The sequence below is a fragment of the Dicentrarchus labrax genome, unplaced genomic scaffold, assembly GCF_905237075.1.
Source record: "Dicentrarchus labrax unplaced genomic scaffold, dlabrax2021, whole genome shotgun sequence".
NCBI classification, from domain to species: Eukaryota; Metazoa; Chordata; class Actinopteri; family Moronidae; genus Dicentrarchus; species Dicentrarchus labrax.
This window is the reverse complement of record NW_026136708.1, coordinates 3,849,168-3,866,373: the sequence shown is the minus strand read 5'-3', so window position 1 is coordinate 3,866,373 and position 17,206 is coordinate 3,849,168. Positions and strand designations below refer to the sequence as shown.

General features: G+C 39.5%; 1 protein-coding gene across 1 annotated transcript in view; it reads left to right on the top strand.

Annotated features, from left to right (window-relative positions):
- The window catches only part of LOC127368528 (trace amine-associated receptor 1-like), a 40,086-nt gene extending 22,880 nt beyond the window's left edge, over positions 1 to 17,206 (top strand). The window contains exon 2 of the mRNA XM_051409443.1: positions 14,371 to 17,206. Coding sequence (XP_051265403.1) covers positions 14,371 to 15,334 — 964 coding nt within the window. The 3' untranslated portion in view covers positions 15,335 to 17,206. The remainder of the gene's footprint in view (positions 1 to 14,370) is intronic.

Below are 17,206 nucleotides of genomic sequence, written 5' to 3'. Positions count from 1 at the left end.
TGTTGAAATGTCAGTAATATCATCATTGAACATTGCATGTCATATATATATGCCTTCATAAAAAGTGTCACTGTACTGTGCATAAAGTATCTGTATATACAACTTAGTGCACAGATAGCAGTATATATTCAACTTTATTATTATCTCAATGTGAATGAACTAAAAAAAATAGTAGGATAAATATATCTTATTGTTTGGCTTATTTACTGTTATTCAGTAATAGACGCTGTATCTGTGTGAAATGCAGGAGTGCATCACTGAGTTTCTGTCCTGGTAAGAAAAGCTTTAAACTCGCCTGTAACGAATTAATTAATGGTGAAATTATCTTTCTTTTAGATTAGTTTTCAGTTTCATCAGTCTAAATATTAAATAGAGCAGGGTCACTGTAAAGTACTGAATGAGACTTTTTCATTTACAGATTCTAAGATTTAAATAAATTAAAGCAGCAAACGTTAGCAACAAGTTGTACATTTTCCACAACATAATGAAGATTACAATGAAGAATGATGTACAGTTTTACTGTACAAAAATGGTTAAAAGTGTCTGAGTTTTGTCTCTGTGTATCCTATTAATTTATTCATGACAAGGAAACACACATTTACAGATGCAGGTTGTAGCATTCTTTATTGTACCGGCACTTTTTTGTGCAAATTCTCACTTTCTCTGCTTTTACACTTTTGAAGATGCTGTGAATCCCAGACAAAGCAGAGAACCTGTCTGTTTTTGTTGACCATGGTGATCATGGCTATTTACTGTGTCCCCAGCACAGACTGATTCTGAAAAAAATGTATAACTGGATATAAAAAGTTTTTTTTTAAATGAGGAAAAATGCAAAAATTGTCTTCATTAAATGTTTTTCATATGAATTTTTTAAACACTGTATATGTGTGCATGTCTTTGACATTTTACTTGTTATGAATGCATTGACACAAAATTCCTTCTGGTTTCTGAGATACAGCCAATTGATCATCAAACTATATTTAGTCTTTGGGCACAAGGGACTGCTCTTTTTTCCTAAAATGGTAGAAATGTTAAACCTTAGATCTTGTTTGTTTTTTAGGCAACGTCTTTCATATATATATATATATATATATATATATATATATATATATATTATGGCATGCCCTTTTGGAAATTATTGAATGAATATATGGAATGGGAGTCTGAATATATTGAATGAAACTTGGATATATTAAATGAATGCTCAATATATGGAATAAAAGTCTGGATATGGAAGGGCACATGCCCCACCAGATTTTTGATATCTTGATCTTTTTATTTTTTTTCATTGCTATTATTATTATTTTTTTTATGTAATCATAGTCATTTTCTATTCAGGCCCGGTTCTACAAGTGTGCAACATACAAACACCCTGAGTTTAATTATTTGCACTCTTAATGTCAAGCAAGTTGGTCTTATAACACACAGACAGTATAGGCTTCTCCATGCGCACCTTCTAATTTGGTCCATATACTGTATGTTCAGCAGCGCAACCTGCCAAAATGAAAGTTGGATGAGGCTATGATAAGACCTGGTAACCAGACGTCTCCTTCATTAAAAGCAGAATATCGAGTTATATCCAACCAGTCTGATGTGTGTAGAGCTCTGTATGGTTATATTGAAGCAGTCTACTGTTTTTTTTAGGTGATTTAATGAAGGTATACTCAGCGAACAGTCGTGCGTAAAGACACTGCCCTCTTAACATATCCGTCCATGCCTTCAGATGGTGCAGTGACTTCATGAACGGAAGGAGAAGCTTTTATACAATATAAAGCAGTTTAGACAGCAGATACTGTAAGAATTGTCCACATTCATTCATAGATCAGTGACTGTTTTACCGACTTTCCTGCTTTAACTACATTAAACCTTTTGCTGCTTTCTATGCATTGTGTTTGAACATTTATGTTAATTATCTCTTCATCAGTTAGGACTGCTTCTTACAGATTCCATGCAGGCTCACTCCAACACTTCTTGCAGCAACATCCTTATGGAATAATATTAGGCTGGTATCGAAAACACAGATGGTGCAGTGCCTTGATCACGTGACATGTTTCCATTTTGTAAATAGGCCTACTCACAGCTATCAGTCTATCAGCTATCAATGCTCCCACGTCTGTTAAATATTTTGTTTTAATGCATCAAGAAATTCTGAGATCCAGAATTTTTAGCACATGACCCATTCAAAGAACTAAAAGTGAGGCTATCTTGGCTTCTGCTGCTTTGGTTTCTTACTTTAATCAGTTGCTTGTGAGTCCTCCAACTTTACAGCACTGGAATACTAAATTAGACTAGTACCCCTTTAACCCTCATAATACCTTCCCATTGACTATGCAGTTGTGTTCCTCCATCATGAATTTGACCCCAGTCTCGTTTGACTTGTTTCAAAAACATAGGGTATGAATTATGATCCAATACTGTGTTTCACCTTATTAGTCAATTCAATACCAACTCATTAACATCAAGCTTGACCCAAATTTCTATAATTTAGGGTCAGTATACCTAATTTATGCGAAATTATATTGTTTTTTTTGTTTCCAAAAAAGCTAAAAATCTGAATAATTTTGATTATAGTTAGTATAATAGGAATATATGTTGATTGATTATCACAGTCTGGTATATGTCAAAGTTTAGTCAGGACACCGTTTTGAAAGCATTTATTTTCTTTTCAATGGTGACAAATAATGACACCTGTTGTCCTTCGGGGGGTGTGTGTGTGTGTGTGTGTGTGTGTGTGTTTGTCTTTATCACATGGTGGGGCCCGCGGTCAGACAGCACAGTCACAGTGTGGGGTCCAAAATTTTGCGTGGGGACCCAAACCCTGGACCCCACGAAAATTACTTCAAATTCAGTGAAAAGAGGGTCAAAATAATGCCCTGTGAAATTTTCAGAGTTTTTCCCACAATGCACTTTTACCAACTTAGTGTGCTAAAGTGTGCTAAGGCGATCTCACTCAGTACCGGCCCCTGATGGCAGAGGGTGGTACTACCTCTACACACACTTTACACACACTTGGCTTAAATGCGCATGTGCAAGCAGCTGACTTCCACGGAGGCTAACTCTTTGATTAGCTAGCTGTTAATACAATGGTAATTTAAAGGTAATTGAATTAATTAACTGTAAAGACGGGGCTCAATACTATCAGCAATGAATAATTGTTGAACATATATATATATTAAATGCACTATGTCCATAATATTCACACATAAGATCCTAAACTTTTGAAGGGTTGCCAGTAAATACATTAATTAGCAATATTTTATGTTTGTATGTGTAGCACGGAGATGCTAACGCTAAGCTAAAAATATAGCCATGCTTATGCTAACCTCACTGATTAGCTGCTATGATAAACTAAGACAAGATAAACTAGTGATCACACATATTAAAAATGAAACTGAGTTAAAAGTTATCTTGTTAACCTATATCAATAAATACAAATTGATCATCTATTTCTGAATAAATAGCCTCGTTTGTATTAAAAGACAGCTTGGGTTCACTTCATACAAGTACAGTGACATGCCTGGTGGGCGGACATTGGAGTCTTAGGCAATGATCGCATGACCACCCTTACAGGACGTGCTCACTAGACAAAACAAGCGCTCCCTTACTCAACACACGACGGAGCTACGGAGAGAGGAGCACTGGACTTCTGTGTTGTTTGATGTCTGCACATGGAAATGAGAGCCTTAATAAAACGGTAAGTTATGCCTACATTTATCAAGATTTCTTTTTGAGCAGATTTTATATGGTTTAAGTGTTTTTTAAACACACTAAATGTTAGCATGTGGTCAAAATCAGAGAAACGTTTTTTTAATTGATAAAAAGGACACATTCACCTGAACATGAACCAGGTAACTTTGTTAAATTTAACATGAAACCAAATGTGAATTATTACAATGCTTTTGCACATTCTAAAGTTTTAAAGCAACAGGCTTTGTGTATTGCTTCTCTTACTACCATGGGATGTTATGCTAGGTTGCTAATTAAGCTAGTGTTAGCTAATTGGCTCTGGTAGCTGTAGCAGCAACGTGCCCAGACGTGCCCCACCTGAGTTTGATCAGTAATTGAATCAATAAACCACATTACAGTGTGATGAATGTGACACAGTTTCAAGTTTAGCGTGCCAACTATCCCCAGTTAAAAAGCCCAGCATTGGGTGATTGAGTGTTAAGTTCAAGCTGAAAGTCTGATTCTGACCAGGAAGGACATTTAATGACACATGGCAATTTAATATTAAATAGGGTTATTTTTTCTGAAGGATCTGTAAATTTTCTTGGGCTGAAACTGAGATAAGCCACTTATTATTGCTGAAATGTACTCTCAATGTTTCGATGTAGTTGCCTACCATATAAATATTTTTAATACAGTGTATGCTTGAGTGGAGTATCTGGTTACATTAAAACGCCACTATATGTAATTATAGGATCATCAATGGCTGCAGTGAGACCCAGGAAATCTCCCAAAACGGATGCAGTAGAACATGCTGCCAAGGCCCTGGACAAGACAGCAGAGTTGGAAGTGAAATACATAAACTCTTTTAAAGGTAATAATCTGATATAATTTGGTTTTGATATTATGTAGTTTTTTTGTTTTATGTAGTCCTCTTGATAAGACTGAGGGATTTATTGAATAAAAAGGATAATTGCATAAAATAAGGCGGTGAATTTTGTTCATCTTAGCCTAGTTTTGTTGTGATGGCCTGACTGAATATTTTCAATATTGCCACTATTTTGGGCCAGTTATATTGGTTATACAATACTTTGACCAACATAGTGTGCCATAAGGATGCTAAAACCAAATTACGAATTATTATTTTGTAATAATAATAATTTAAACCTGTTTGAACATATATTAGTGTCATTTTGATATTTGTTACTTGATTTTATTAATGATACCCTGTCCATTGCGCTAACTTCTAGGGTGAGAACCAGTGTGGTATCTGTATTTGTGCACTAGGTCGAGGGGTGTTTGCCAAGGTACATTTCCATAAAGGAGACTTTGTGGTGGAGTACAGAGGAGAACTGATAAATTCAGAAGAATCTCAACGGAGGAGGAGGACATATCATGTTAGATGTACGGTCTTCATGTTTGACTTCCACTGGCAAGTAAGAACATGGTGGTAAGGCTTACATGAATTTTACATTTCTGAACAGTTAAGCAGCGAATGTGTGATATTAATTCATCAGTCACTTCAGATAATCTGAAGTACTTTTTCAAAATACTGATGGATTATTGACAAGCCGAATCACGGATTTGTCTTTTCTGAAGTATTGATGCAGGTCGAGAAGATGGCAGTCTGGGAAGACTTGTCAATGATGACCACAACCATCCAAACTGCAAGATGAAGAAGGTCATATCAGAAGGCAAACCACACCTGTGTCTCTTTGCTCTGCGGGACATTAATATTGGAGAAGAAATAACCTATGACTATGGAGGAACTGACTGGCCTTGGAGGAGAAAGGTTTATTATAATTAAGTTCTTGAATGCAAAATAATTAGTCCAATACTGGTGTTTTGCCAATGGTTAATTTAACTTTTGCATTGTTCAGAATAGAATTTCAGTTTTCATGTATGATAACTTGTGTTGACCAGTCATCAAAATGATCTGAATGGGTGTTGAACTCAATCCTTAGGTTGGAGGACCATTGACTGTAACTGAGTCTTCTGATGCTGACATATCCAGAACCAAAGACCAGGATCCTGAAAGATCTTCTTGCTCCCAGAACCAGGTATTAATATTTGTCCGAATTAGTGTTTTTGTCCATTATTTGTTCATACTTAAGTTTTTAAGCCTGTCCAGTTTCATAAATTAAGTGTTGGTGCATTTTGGCTAAATTCGTAACATCAGTCCCAGTCTGAATTCATACATATGCTGCCATCAAGCACACTTTCTGGTTTTTGTGATTTAAAGGGGTCCAATCAGTGTGCTTTGGAAGACCAGTCTGACACACACCTGTCAGGTCTTCTGTTGTTGTGGGGTCCACGGTGACTGAGAGACATTCTACATAATTAACAATAATTCTTTTAGTTTTTTTGTCCTTAAACTTTAAAAATGCCATGTATGGCATGTGTTGTTGAAGCTGAGCTCAGTTTGCTTTCTACCAGTCATACCAGCTGTTGGTTACAGTTCAATATCCTCTTGTCAGCCTTCACCTTTACTTGTTCAGGGCTGTAATGGTTACAGCAGTGCTACAGCTGGCAACATATTTATGACAAATATCAGAGGGAAGTTGAACTTATCAAAAATAACAATTAATTTTAGTCCCATAATACTTCCACACTCATTTCTTGTTGTATTTTGTATATGCTTGTGGTTATTGGTGCTGAATGTAAGTAATTTACTGCTGACCAACTACTCATTAATGATGTTGAACTCAATCCTCAGGTTGGAGGACCACTGACTGTCACTGAGTCTTCTGATGCTGACATATCCAGAACCAAAGACCAGGATCCTGACAGATCTTCTTGCTCCCAGAACCAGGTATTAATATTTTTCTGAATTAGTGTTTTTGTCCATTATTTGTTCATACTTAAGTTTTTAAGCCTGTCCAGTTTCATAAATTAAGTGTTGGTGCATTTTGGCTAAATTCGTAACATCAGTCCCAGTCTGAATTCATACATATGCTGCCATCAAGCACACTTTCTGGTTTTTGTGATTTAAAGGGGTCCAATCAGTGTGCTTTGGAAGACCAGTCTGACACACACCTGTCAGGTCTTCTGTTGTTGTGGGGTCCACGGTGACTGAGAGACATTCTACATAATTAACAATAATTCTTTTAGTTTTTTTGTCCTTAAACTTTAAAAATGCCATGTATGGCATGTGTTGTTGAAGCTGAGCTCAGTTTGCTTTCTACCAGTCATACCAGCTGTTGGTTACAGTTCAATATCCTCTTGCCAGCCCTCACCTTTACTTGTTCAGGGCTGTAATGGTTACAGCAGTGCTACAGCTGGCAACATATTTATGACAAATATCAGAGGGAAGTTGAACCTATCAAAAATAACAAAGATTATTAGTCCCATAATACTTCGACACTACCTTCGGGTAGTATTTTGTATATGCTTATTGTATTGTTTCTGAATTTAAGTAATTTACTGCTGACCAACTACTTATTCATGATGTTGACCTCAATCCTCAGGTTGGAGGACCATCTACTGTCACTGAGTCTTCTGAGGATGAGCTCTCCACAACCACAGACCAGGATTCTGAGAGATCTTCTTGCTCCCAGAACCAGGTATTAATATTTCTCTGAATTTCTTGTATGACATATGTTATTGAAGTTGAGCTCTTACTATAATTTTCAAGCATCAAGCATCAAGCATCATTACTTTTAGTTACCATGAAAGCAACTTTCCTTTGTAGCAACAAAGTTCATTCACAAAATGTCATTATTAGGCATAATGCTAGAACATTGTTCAGGTTTTAAACACCTCTTACACTGACGTATGTCTGTTATTGTTGTTCTGTACTGTACATGTTCTTTTATTCATTATTGTTTGTATTTTAGTTTACTGTGACCTTTTTTTAACTAATCTATGAAGCCAATGGCATTTTTCCACATTTGTAGATGATGATGATTATGATGATTGTCATTATCATTGTCATTATTTTAATTATTATTAATCCTACTATGTCTGACCTGATCTTCAATATGTCTATTATTTTCTCTCTAGGGGTCAGATGAACTAGGACTCAATCCTCCAAAGAATAAAGTTGGAATGAATCAGTCCTGCATAAACTACATGGATTCTAATGAATCTCATAGATCATCCTCAAGTCCTGCCAATTTTGATAAGAAGTCTGAGGTAAATTGCTATCATTAAAGGTTATTAGCATTTGTCTGTATTGTGATATCAATCTGTTTTTTATATCAATGTCCAAATAAAGATAACATAAATTTGTTTTGGACTCTGCAGACTTGGAATCTGAATTCTGACTCTGAACTCAGCTTATCTCAACATGACGAAGAGTGTGTCCCAAGGCTGAGAAGGAACAAAAGCATACAGGTAATACACAGGTAACCCACACAATGTAGAGATTTCCATTTCTTTACTGATATATCACAAAATATATTAGTTTGCTGACTTTAATCTAATTCATATTTTCTTTTCTAAAGATGAAGACCCAGATTCATTCTGATTCAGATGAGCTTTTCATCCTCACCTCAGCTGGTAGTGGAGAGGAATATATCCCCAAGACTAGTGAGGATTATTCTGCTGGTACAGACACAAGTAAAGTTCTGGAGCCAGTTGAACAGAAAGAGAGCATGCTCAGGCCCTTAAACTTTAGGACAATGGATGACATCAGACAGAGAGGTGTCTCATTGACAGAACTGAACAATGGTTCTTCAAAGAATGTGGTTGACAGAGGACGCTCACCCTCAAGAAAAGGAAGCAGCTCTGGAATGAGACATAAAAGACGACGTTTAAGCAGTGCACCCTGTCCTACAACACAAACCACTAGTGGTCAGTCCTCAAAACAAAGTGAAAGGGGAGACACTGGAACCCCTTTAGAAAACTCAACACCAGATCTTGAGAAAAATCATGTTCAGGCTCTCTGTGCATTTGCTGCACCTCCACCCCCTGGTGTCAAAGTAGAATTTTGGAAGCTCTTAAGCAACATGGTTCAAGATGAAGCTTATTTCGCAGTCAAATCGGATGTCTGTATCATGGAGTTTGGTGAGCATCTATACAACCGGCTTGGACATGATGTTGGCGAACACGAATACATTCGGCAAAAGTTGAGAGAGCTGGGAAGGCTTCTGGTATGCTCTAGGAAAACCACTCCCTTGAAGACCATTCAAGACCACATCAAACCTGTAAATTTTATGCATGTTGTGGAAGCAGTGAAACGCGTAGCTGGCTATGACAGTGAAACCAATGCATACAAGCGCCCAAGTCTTGCTCTCAAAATTGGAGACAGCTTGACAAAGATTTCGCTTCTTGTTGAAAGACGTGCAAATGTACAGAGTGACTATAGTGCAGCAAAAGATGCTCGTACATTCCGCAGAGTATATGAAACCAGGTGGAATGAACTGTTATCAGCTGCGTCACTGAGAACACTTCAGGAATCTTCGTGGAATGCCCCCCACATGCTGTTCCACAGTAGAGGAAAACACCACAATATCATCCAGATATAACAGCAAGGACTGACACTGCTGGTCACCAAAGATGCGTTGCATTAACCTCTGGAAAGTGCTGGGCGCGTTACAGAGCCCAAAAGGCATTCTGTTCCATTCGAACAAACCAAAAGGGGTGCAAAAAGCAGTCTTCGGCTGGTCAGCCTCAGTGACTGGCACCTGGTTATAACCACTGGTCAAGTCCAGGGTTGAGAACCAGCAAGCACCAGACAATGCATCCAACGACTCCTCTATACGTGGCAGAGGAAAGGCATCTCTTCGGGTCTTACTATTGAGCTGCCTATAGTCAACACACATGCACATGCTGCCATCTTTCTTTCGTACCAACACGATAGGGGACGCATAGGGGCTGCTACTCTCACGAATGATTTGAGATGAGAGTAGACGATTGATGTGCTCCTTCACAACCTCATACTCTGAGGGTGGGATGCGCCTATAGCGCTGCCTCACTGGAGTATCGTCTACCAAAGGGATGTCATGGGAGATTAGATTTGTACAGCCCAGATCAGTGTCATCGATGGAAAAGACTGAGGAATATTGTTTAAGCAGGGACTTCACTGGACCCTGTTCCTCCACAGACAAAGGTGACAAATCCACATTCTCCACCTGATGCACACTAGGGGAAGCGGTCTGAGAAGACACGGTGGCCACACCCGATGGCACCTCAGTGACCCCGGAAGGAAGGCTGACCACATTCACAAAATCCAGTGTGCCGACAACAGTGCGGGGGTACAAAACAACATTAATGACAGGTATGTAGGCGGTGCCCCTGATGACACGAACCAAAGAAGGGGAAGCAAGCAACCCAGCAGGTAAACCAGCCTCTAAAGGCTCGAACAGCACCGTAGACCCGGAGTACTGCTCAGAACATGTGGCTGCCATGATTTTCATTACCCCACCAGGAATCTGCCAACCCCTCTTACCCCTGACCTTCACTTTCCCGGGAACATCCTGGGACGCGACATCGCTAACACGATGGCACTGTTGCAGTGCCTGCACAACTGGCTCAGGGGCCTTTGAGATACAGACCTGGAAAACAACGTTTCCCCATACTGGCCAAAAAGTTCCTGGTAGCACTTGCGGATCACGTTCATCCCCAAAATACCCGGCACTTTAGAAGGCACCCCACCAGGTGGGTCCCTCACTACCAACACACCACAGTGGGGCATCAGTTTACCACAAAGTTGCACGTCAAGCTCCAAGTACCCAAGGTAAGGAATAGTCAGACCGTTGGCAGCTCTAAGCTCCAACCAGTGACAAGAACGGAGACGCTCCTGGCCCCAAGGCTCGAGATGCTGGCGGAAAAAGCTCTCAGAAATAGTAGACACCATGGAGGTGTCTACCAGACAAGGAACCTTCACTCCACCCATGTCCACATCTAAATGGGGACACGACGAAATCAATCCAGACGCATCCAAATCGCGTGAAGCAGCTTATGAGCCAGTAGCAGCCCCAGCCAAACTGTGACTCTGCAGTTTGGTGGGTACTAGTTTTCCGACCCAGAAGCAAAACGAGACTGCCTACCAGGATTAGATGGGGGCGGTGAATGGGATTGTGAGCGAGGAGCATGCACTCTACATTCCCTCGCAAAATGGCCAGGCTGATTGCAGCGCCTGCATAGCATTGGGCCAGTACGAGGTGGGTGACTGTGCTGATGAGAGACCTGCAGCCGAGCAATGCTTTCAGTGAGCTTATTAAGCTGCTCTTGCTGACGCTGTAGCATCTCCCTCATCTCACCCATCTCTGACACAGGGGGGGAAGAAACAACGCCCTGCGGGTTACCTTGAACACCATACTGAACACCAAACACTAAGGGGACTGAATGACTGCGGCCCCTCACACCGCTGGGTAGACCTTCAAGCTCCCACTGAATCGCCTCTGCTCTAACAGCAAGCAGGGTGTAATTGGGCTGTCTACGCACTAACTGCTTCAACTCACGACGCAGGGAACTGTCCAGCACATGCTCAACAAATTGGTCTCTCAAAAGAGCTTCTGCATTTGGCACTTCAGTAGGTGCACGCTGCTTCACCTTCTCCATGAGGCCCATCAAAGCGAGGGAGAACTCCTGAAGAGTCTCTCGCTCCTGCTGCCTTCTGAAGAAGAAAGCCTTCTGCAGAGCAACATAAGACTCCGAGCACCCGTACAGCTCCTGTAAAATAGCCAATACTCCATCAGGGTCCTCTCTCTGTGCTAGGGCGATACTTTAGCTCCTCCCTAGCTTCACCCTCTAGGTGGTCAAACAGGAGAAATGCCTGGTCAGACCGGGATAAACGCCGGGACCTCATACACGCCTGTATTTCCTCCCGCCACTCACTCAACCCCATACCCGTCCTTCCCCTAAAAACAGGACACTTCCTATCACGGGGCACAAACACCAGCCTCTCTGTTACAGGGACACTGGAAGTAGAAGGGGCAGTAGGTGGCACAAAAGAGGTGGACGGTAAGGCACTAGAGCCAGCCTGTTCCTGTCGTAACCGCTCATTATCAGCCTTTAACTGTTTAATCAGATCTCTGAGTTCCTGTAACTCTTCCTCCATAGCTACAATAAAACTCAAACTACTACCTAGGCCTAATCTGCCAAATCTCACCAAAACTGGCACGAAGGTCCACTGGAAACCACTGCTGCTTTGTCTCTTTAAATTCTTCCAGATGCCTACAAGAAAAACAACATTAGTACACCAGAGAAAGAAAACACAAGAAAAAAAAATAAAACCCACAAGGAACACACGTCTTTGCCTGTTGGAAGAGTAGATCCTGCCGACAACGCCAGATTGTGGCGGGGATTGCAAAATGTGGAGCACTCAATGGGAATCTTAGGTTGCATGACAACGCCACCTTGGGAATTGCACCCAAGGAATTATTTTACACTGACCAAAAACACAGGTTTGTTCCACTCGACAGGCAAGACACGTGGTTCCCAGTTTACAAAAATATTTTATTTAATAAATATATATATATCATTATAAAAAAATAGCATTCATCCCAATAAATGAAAAAGGGAGCCTAATCAGGGGCTGAGGCCTACTGGTGGGGAAAGAGCAGGTGAAGGGGAAGGGGACTCAACAAAATTAAATTAAAGAAAAAGGGTTCACCCAGACACACGTGGCAGTCACACACTGTGGAATCACCAAATCCAAGGAAGCACAGCACACAAGGAGGAGGGACACCACCACCCACGTCACCAGCACCACCACCAGCCTGCAGCCACTGAGAAGGGAAAACAAAAGTTACAATGGAAGTAATTATTTATTTATTTTATTTTATTATAAGTATTATATAAATAATAATATAATAAAAACAATATACAACATAAAGCAGGAAACAGTTAACCAATTAAGCTTACCAAGCTAGTTAATCAAAACAATAAAGTATAACAAAACAAGTAATACAAAACTAGGGGATTAACTCCTCACCATCGTTCAGCTAAAATAAAAAGGGATAAACAGATTAAAAGTATGGTGTCTGCAGTTCACCATGCAAGCCGGCTGTAGCCAAAAGCCACCAAGCAGCCAGAGCCGCAGAACAAGGCAGCAAGGAATAATTGACTGCAGAGGCAAAGCAGGGGACAATGTCACATACAGCAGCAGAGACGCGGCTATGCAGCTAGCAGTAGGGGCACAACAGCAGACATATAGTAGACAAAGCGGTATAAACAACACAGCAACCTTATGTTTAACGGCAGAGGCAAAGCTGTGCGGACAAAGCAATGTAGATAAATCAGTGTAGACAAAGCATAGACAAAACACCGACAAAGCAGCGACAAGGCAGAGACAAAACAGAGACAAAACAGCAGCGGTCCCAATCAGCTGGTGGTGACGGCACGTGAATCACCACCTGTAGATTTCGGCCAGCTGACGAGCATTCCCTGTCAATAAACATACAATTAGCATAGCTAAACTACATTAATCAAAGCTTTTGAGAGTTAGATTTAAGGTAGCATACCTGTATTCAAAGTCAAACCTGCACAGGGAGAGGGAGGGAGAGAGAGACCCACACGGCAGCGGACATCTACCTGTGACCACACTAGCGTTAGCTACAGGATAGCATCCGATGTAACACAGAGAGAGAGAAAACTTACCACCGCCAGAGAGAACCAAGGTCTAAACGGAGCACGGAGCACAAAGCACGGGGCACTCGGTCGCTGCTCTGCAGTGAAAACACACAGGCTTTAAGCAACAGGACACAGTAAGAGATGAAACAAAGCAGTAGCCGCAGCAGTGGCATGGAGCATTACCTGCACAGGCAAACACCTGACCCGGAAATGATGCGTTAGTGAGCGCGCGAGAAGGAGGGCCGTACTTATATACTGCCGCCCTAGTGGTCAGCAGGCGCAATTAACTGCCGCATGACAGCCCTATGTCTATGCTGCTACAGACTCATTCCACTGAGATGCACCACAGAGCGCCACACCAAGTCATTCCTGCCTTGAACTCCTCCTTCAGAGTGTCAGACACTCAATACCATGGTTAGTGTGCAGTACTCTGACTAATACTGCAGTCTTTTAAGGATGTCAACATATCAACATTATTAGTACTTATTATTAACATTATCAGTACTCACTTTAATTTATTACACTGATGTTGCTAATATACTGTAGCACACAATTACTTCCATCTTTATTGTCATATATTATATTTACTCTTATTATATAAATATTTTTTTATATATATATTTATCAATATATACATTTCTATTTTCTATTTCTATATATACTGTTAGATATTGTAATAAATCATCAATTAAGTATTTTTTTATTAGAACTCTGATTTTAATGCAATAGGAAATTCTGGGGGAGATCTTTGACGTTACCAGGGTTGTTTTTGCTTGGGCTTGAGTCAGGCAATATTTTTAAGATCCAGATTTTTAGCACTTGACCCATACAAAGAACTAAAAGTGTGGCTATCTTGGCCTCTGCTGCTTTGGTTTCTTACTTTTAATCTGTTGCTTGTGACCTTTTTAACTCTACAACACTGGAATACTAAATTAAACATATATCCCTTTAAGAGGCTCCCTTGACAGTGATCTTCACTACGATAGGCTAGTGAGCCCAGAATAATAACCAAATATACTGCTCAGTGGAACAGAGAGCAAGGACTACCATCAGTACAGATGCACTAACCAGGATTGATAGGTATGGTATGAAACATACAGAGCATTAATATTAACTGAAAGGCTCTCTCTACAGACAGAATAGACAACAAAATGATTTAATGGAACCTGAATTCTTTGTCAACAGGTCTGATGATGTTTTTGAGGACAAACATTTCTGTAATCAATCAGAAAATGTATCTGGTAGGAGTGCACTCACCACCAGCACATACTTGTTATGTATTTTTATTGGCTCTTTATCAGTTCTTATAATGTGTGGAAACCTTCTTTTAATAACCTCCATCATTTACTTCAAACAGCTCCACACTCCTACAAACTACCTCATCCTCTCTCTCGCTGTAGCTGACCTGCTTGTTGGGCTTACAGTTTTGCCTTTTAGCGGGGTACTGGCTTTGAGCTCTTGTTGGTATCTTGAAGATTTACTCTGTAAGATACGAGGCAGCTTTGATCTCTTTCTGTGTACATCTTCTATTTTAAACTTGTGTTCTATTGCTGTTGACAGATATTATGCAGTGTGTCAGCCTCTGAGGTACAGAACTAAAATAAATGTCCGTGTAATTGTGATCATGATCCTGGTGAGCTGGACTGTTCCTGCTGTAAACGCAATTAGCATGACAATTGTGGGAGTGAACAAAGGACAATCTAACAGGTGTGTTTTATTTCAGAATTCAAGTTCAGCAGTTATGGCAGTTGTTTTTGGGTTTTATTTCCCAGCTATTGTAATGGTCACTATCTACTTAAAGATTCTGATGGTGGCACAGAGACAGGCACGCAGCATCCACAACACAACCTGTCAGAGCACAAAGTCTGAAATTAAGAAGGAGAGAAAGGCCACCAAAACTCTGGCTATTGTAATGGGAGTTTTCCTCATCTGTTGGACTCCTTTTACTCTTTGTGCGACTTTTAACCCTTTGAGTAATTACACAATACCAGCTGCTGTGATTGCAGCCTTTAAGTGGCTTGGATGGTCAAATTCAATGCTCAATCCATTGGTCTATGCTTTCTTTTACAGCTGGTTTCGATCAGCTTTTAGAATGATCATTTCTGGTAAAATATTTCAAGGGGATTTCACTCATTCTAAGCTCTTTTGACTCATTATGTTTTGAAATGTCAGTAATATCATCATTGAACATTGCATGTCATATATATAATATTCATAAAAAGTGTCACTGTACTGTGCATAAAATATCTGTATATACAGCTTAGTGCACAGATAGCAGTATATATTCAACTGCATTATTATCTCAATGTGAATGAACTAAAAAAAATAGTAGGATAAATATATCTTATTGTTCGGCTTATTTACTGTTATTCAGTAATAGACGCTGTATCTGTGTGAAATGCAGGAGTGCATCATTGAGTTTCTGTCCTGGTAAGAAAAGCTTTAAACTGACCTGTAACGAATTAATTAATGGTGAAATTATCTTTCTTTTAGATTAGTTTTCAGTTTCATCAGTCTAAATATTAAATAGAGCAGGGTCACTGTAAAGTACTGAATGAGACTTTTTCATTTACAGATTCTAAGATTTAAATAAATTAAAGCAGGAAACGTTAGCAACAAGTTGTACATTTTCCACAACATAATGAAGATTACAATGAAGAATGATGTACAGTTTTACTGTACAAAAATGGTTAAAAGTGTCTGAGTTTTGTCTCTGTGTATCCTACTAATTTATTCATGACAAGGAAACACACATTTACAGATGCAGGTTGTAGCATTCTTTATTGTACCGGCACTTTTTTGTGCAAATTCTCACTTTCTCTGCTTTTACACTTTTGAAGATGCTGTGAATCCCAGACAAAGCAGAGAACCTGTCTGTTTTTGTTGTCCATGATGATCATGGCTATTTACTGTGTCCCCAGCACAGACTGATTCTGAAAAAAAATGTATAACTGGATATAAAAAGTTTTTTTTTAAATGAGGAAAAATGCAAAAATTGTCTTCATTAAATGTTTTTCATATGATTTTTTTAAACACTGTATATGTGTGCATGTCTTTGACATTTTACTTGTTATGAATGCATTGACACAAAATTCATTCTGGTTTCTGAGATACAGCCAATTGATCATCAAACTATATTTAGTCTTTGGGCATAAGGGACTGCTCTTTTTTCCTAAAATGGTAGAAATGTTAAACCTTAGATCTTGTTTGTTTTTTAGGCAACGTCTTTTATATATATATATATATATTATGGCATGCCCTTTTGGAAATTATTAAATGAATATATGGAATGGGAGTCTGAATATATTGAATGAAACTTGGATATATTAAATGAATGCTGAATATATGGAATAAAAGTCTGGATATGGAAGGACACATGCCCCACCAGATTTTTGATATCTTGATCTTTTTATTATTATTTTTTTTCATTGCTATTATTTTTTTATTTTTTATGTAATCAGTCATTTTCTATTCAGGCCCGGTTCTACAAGCGTGCAACATACAAACACCCTGAGTTTAATTATTTGCACTCTTAATGTCAAGCAAGTTGGTCTTATAACACACAGACAGTATAGGCTTCTCCATGCGCACCTTCTAATTTGGTCCATATACTGTATGTTCAGCAGCGCAACCTGCCAAAATGAAAGTTGGATGAGGCTATGATAAGACCTGGTAACCAGACGTCTCCTTCATTAAAAGCAGAATATCGAGTTATATCCAACCAGTCTGATGTGTGTAGAGCTCTGTATGGTTATATTGAAGCAGTCTACTGTTTTTTTTAGGTGATTTAATGAAGGTATACTCAGCGAACAGTCGTGCGTAAAGACACTGCCCTCTTAACATATCCGTCCATGCCTTCAGATGGTGCAGTGACTTCATGAACGGAAGGAGAAGCTTTTATACAATATAAAGCAGTTGTGGACAGCAGATACTGTAAGAATTGTCCACATTCATTCATAGATCAGTGACTGTTTTACCGACTTTCCTGCTTTAACTACATTAAACCTTTTGCTGCTTTCTA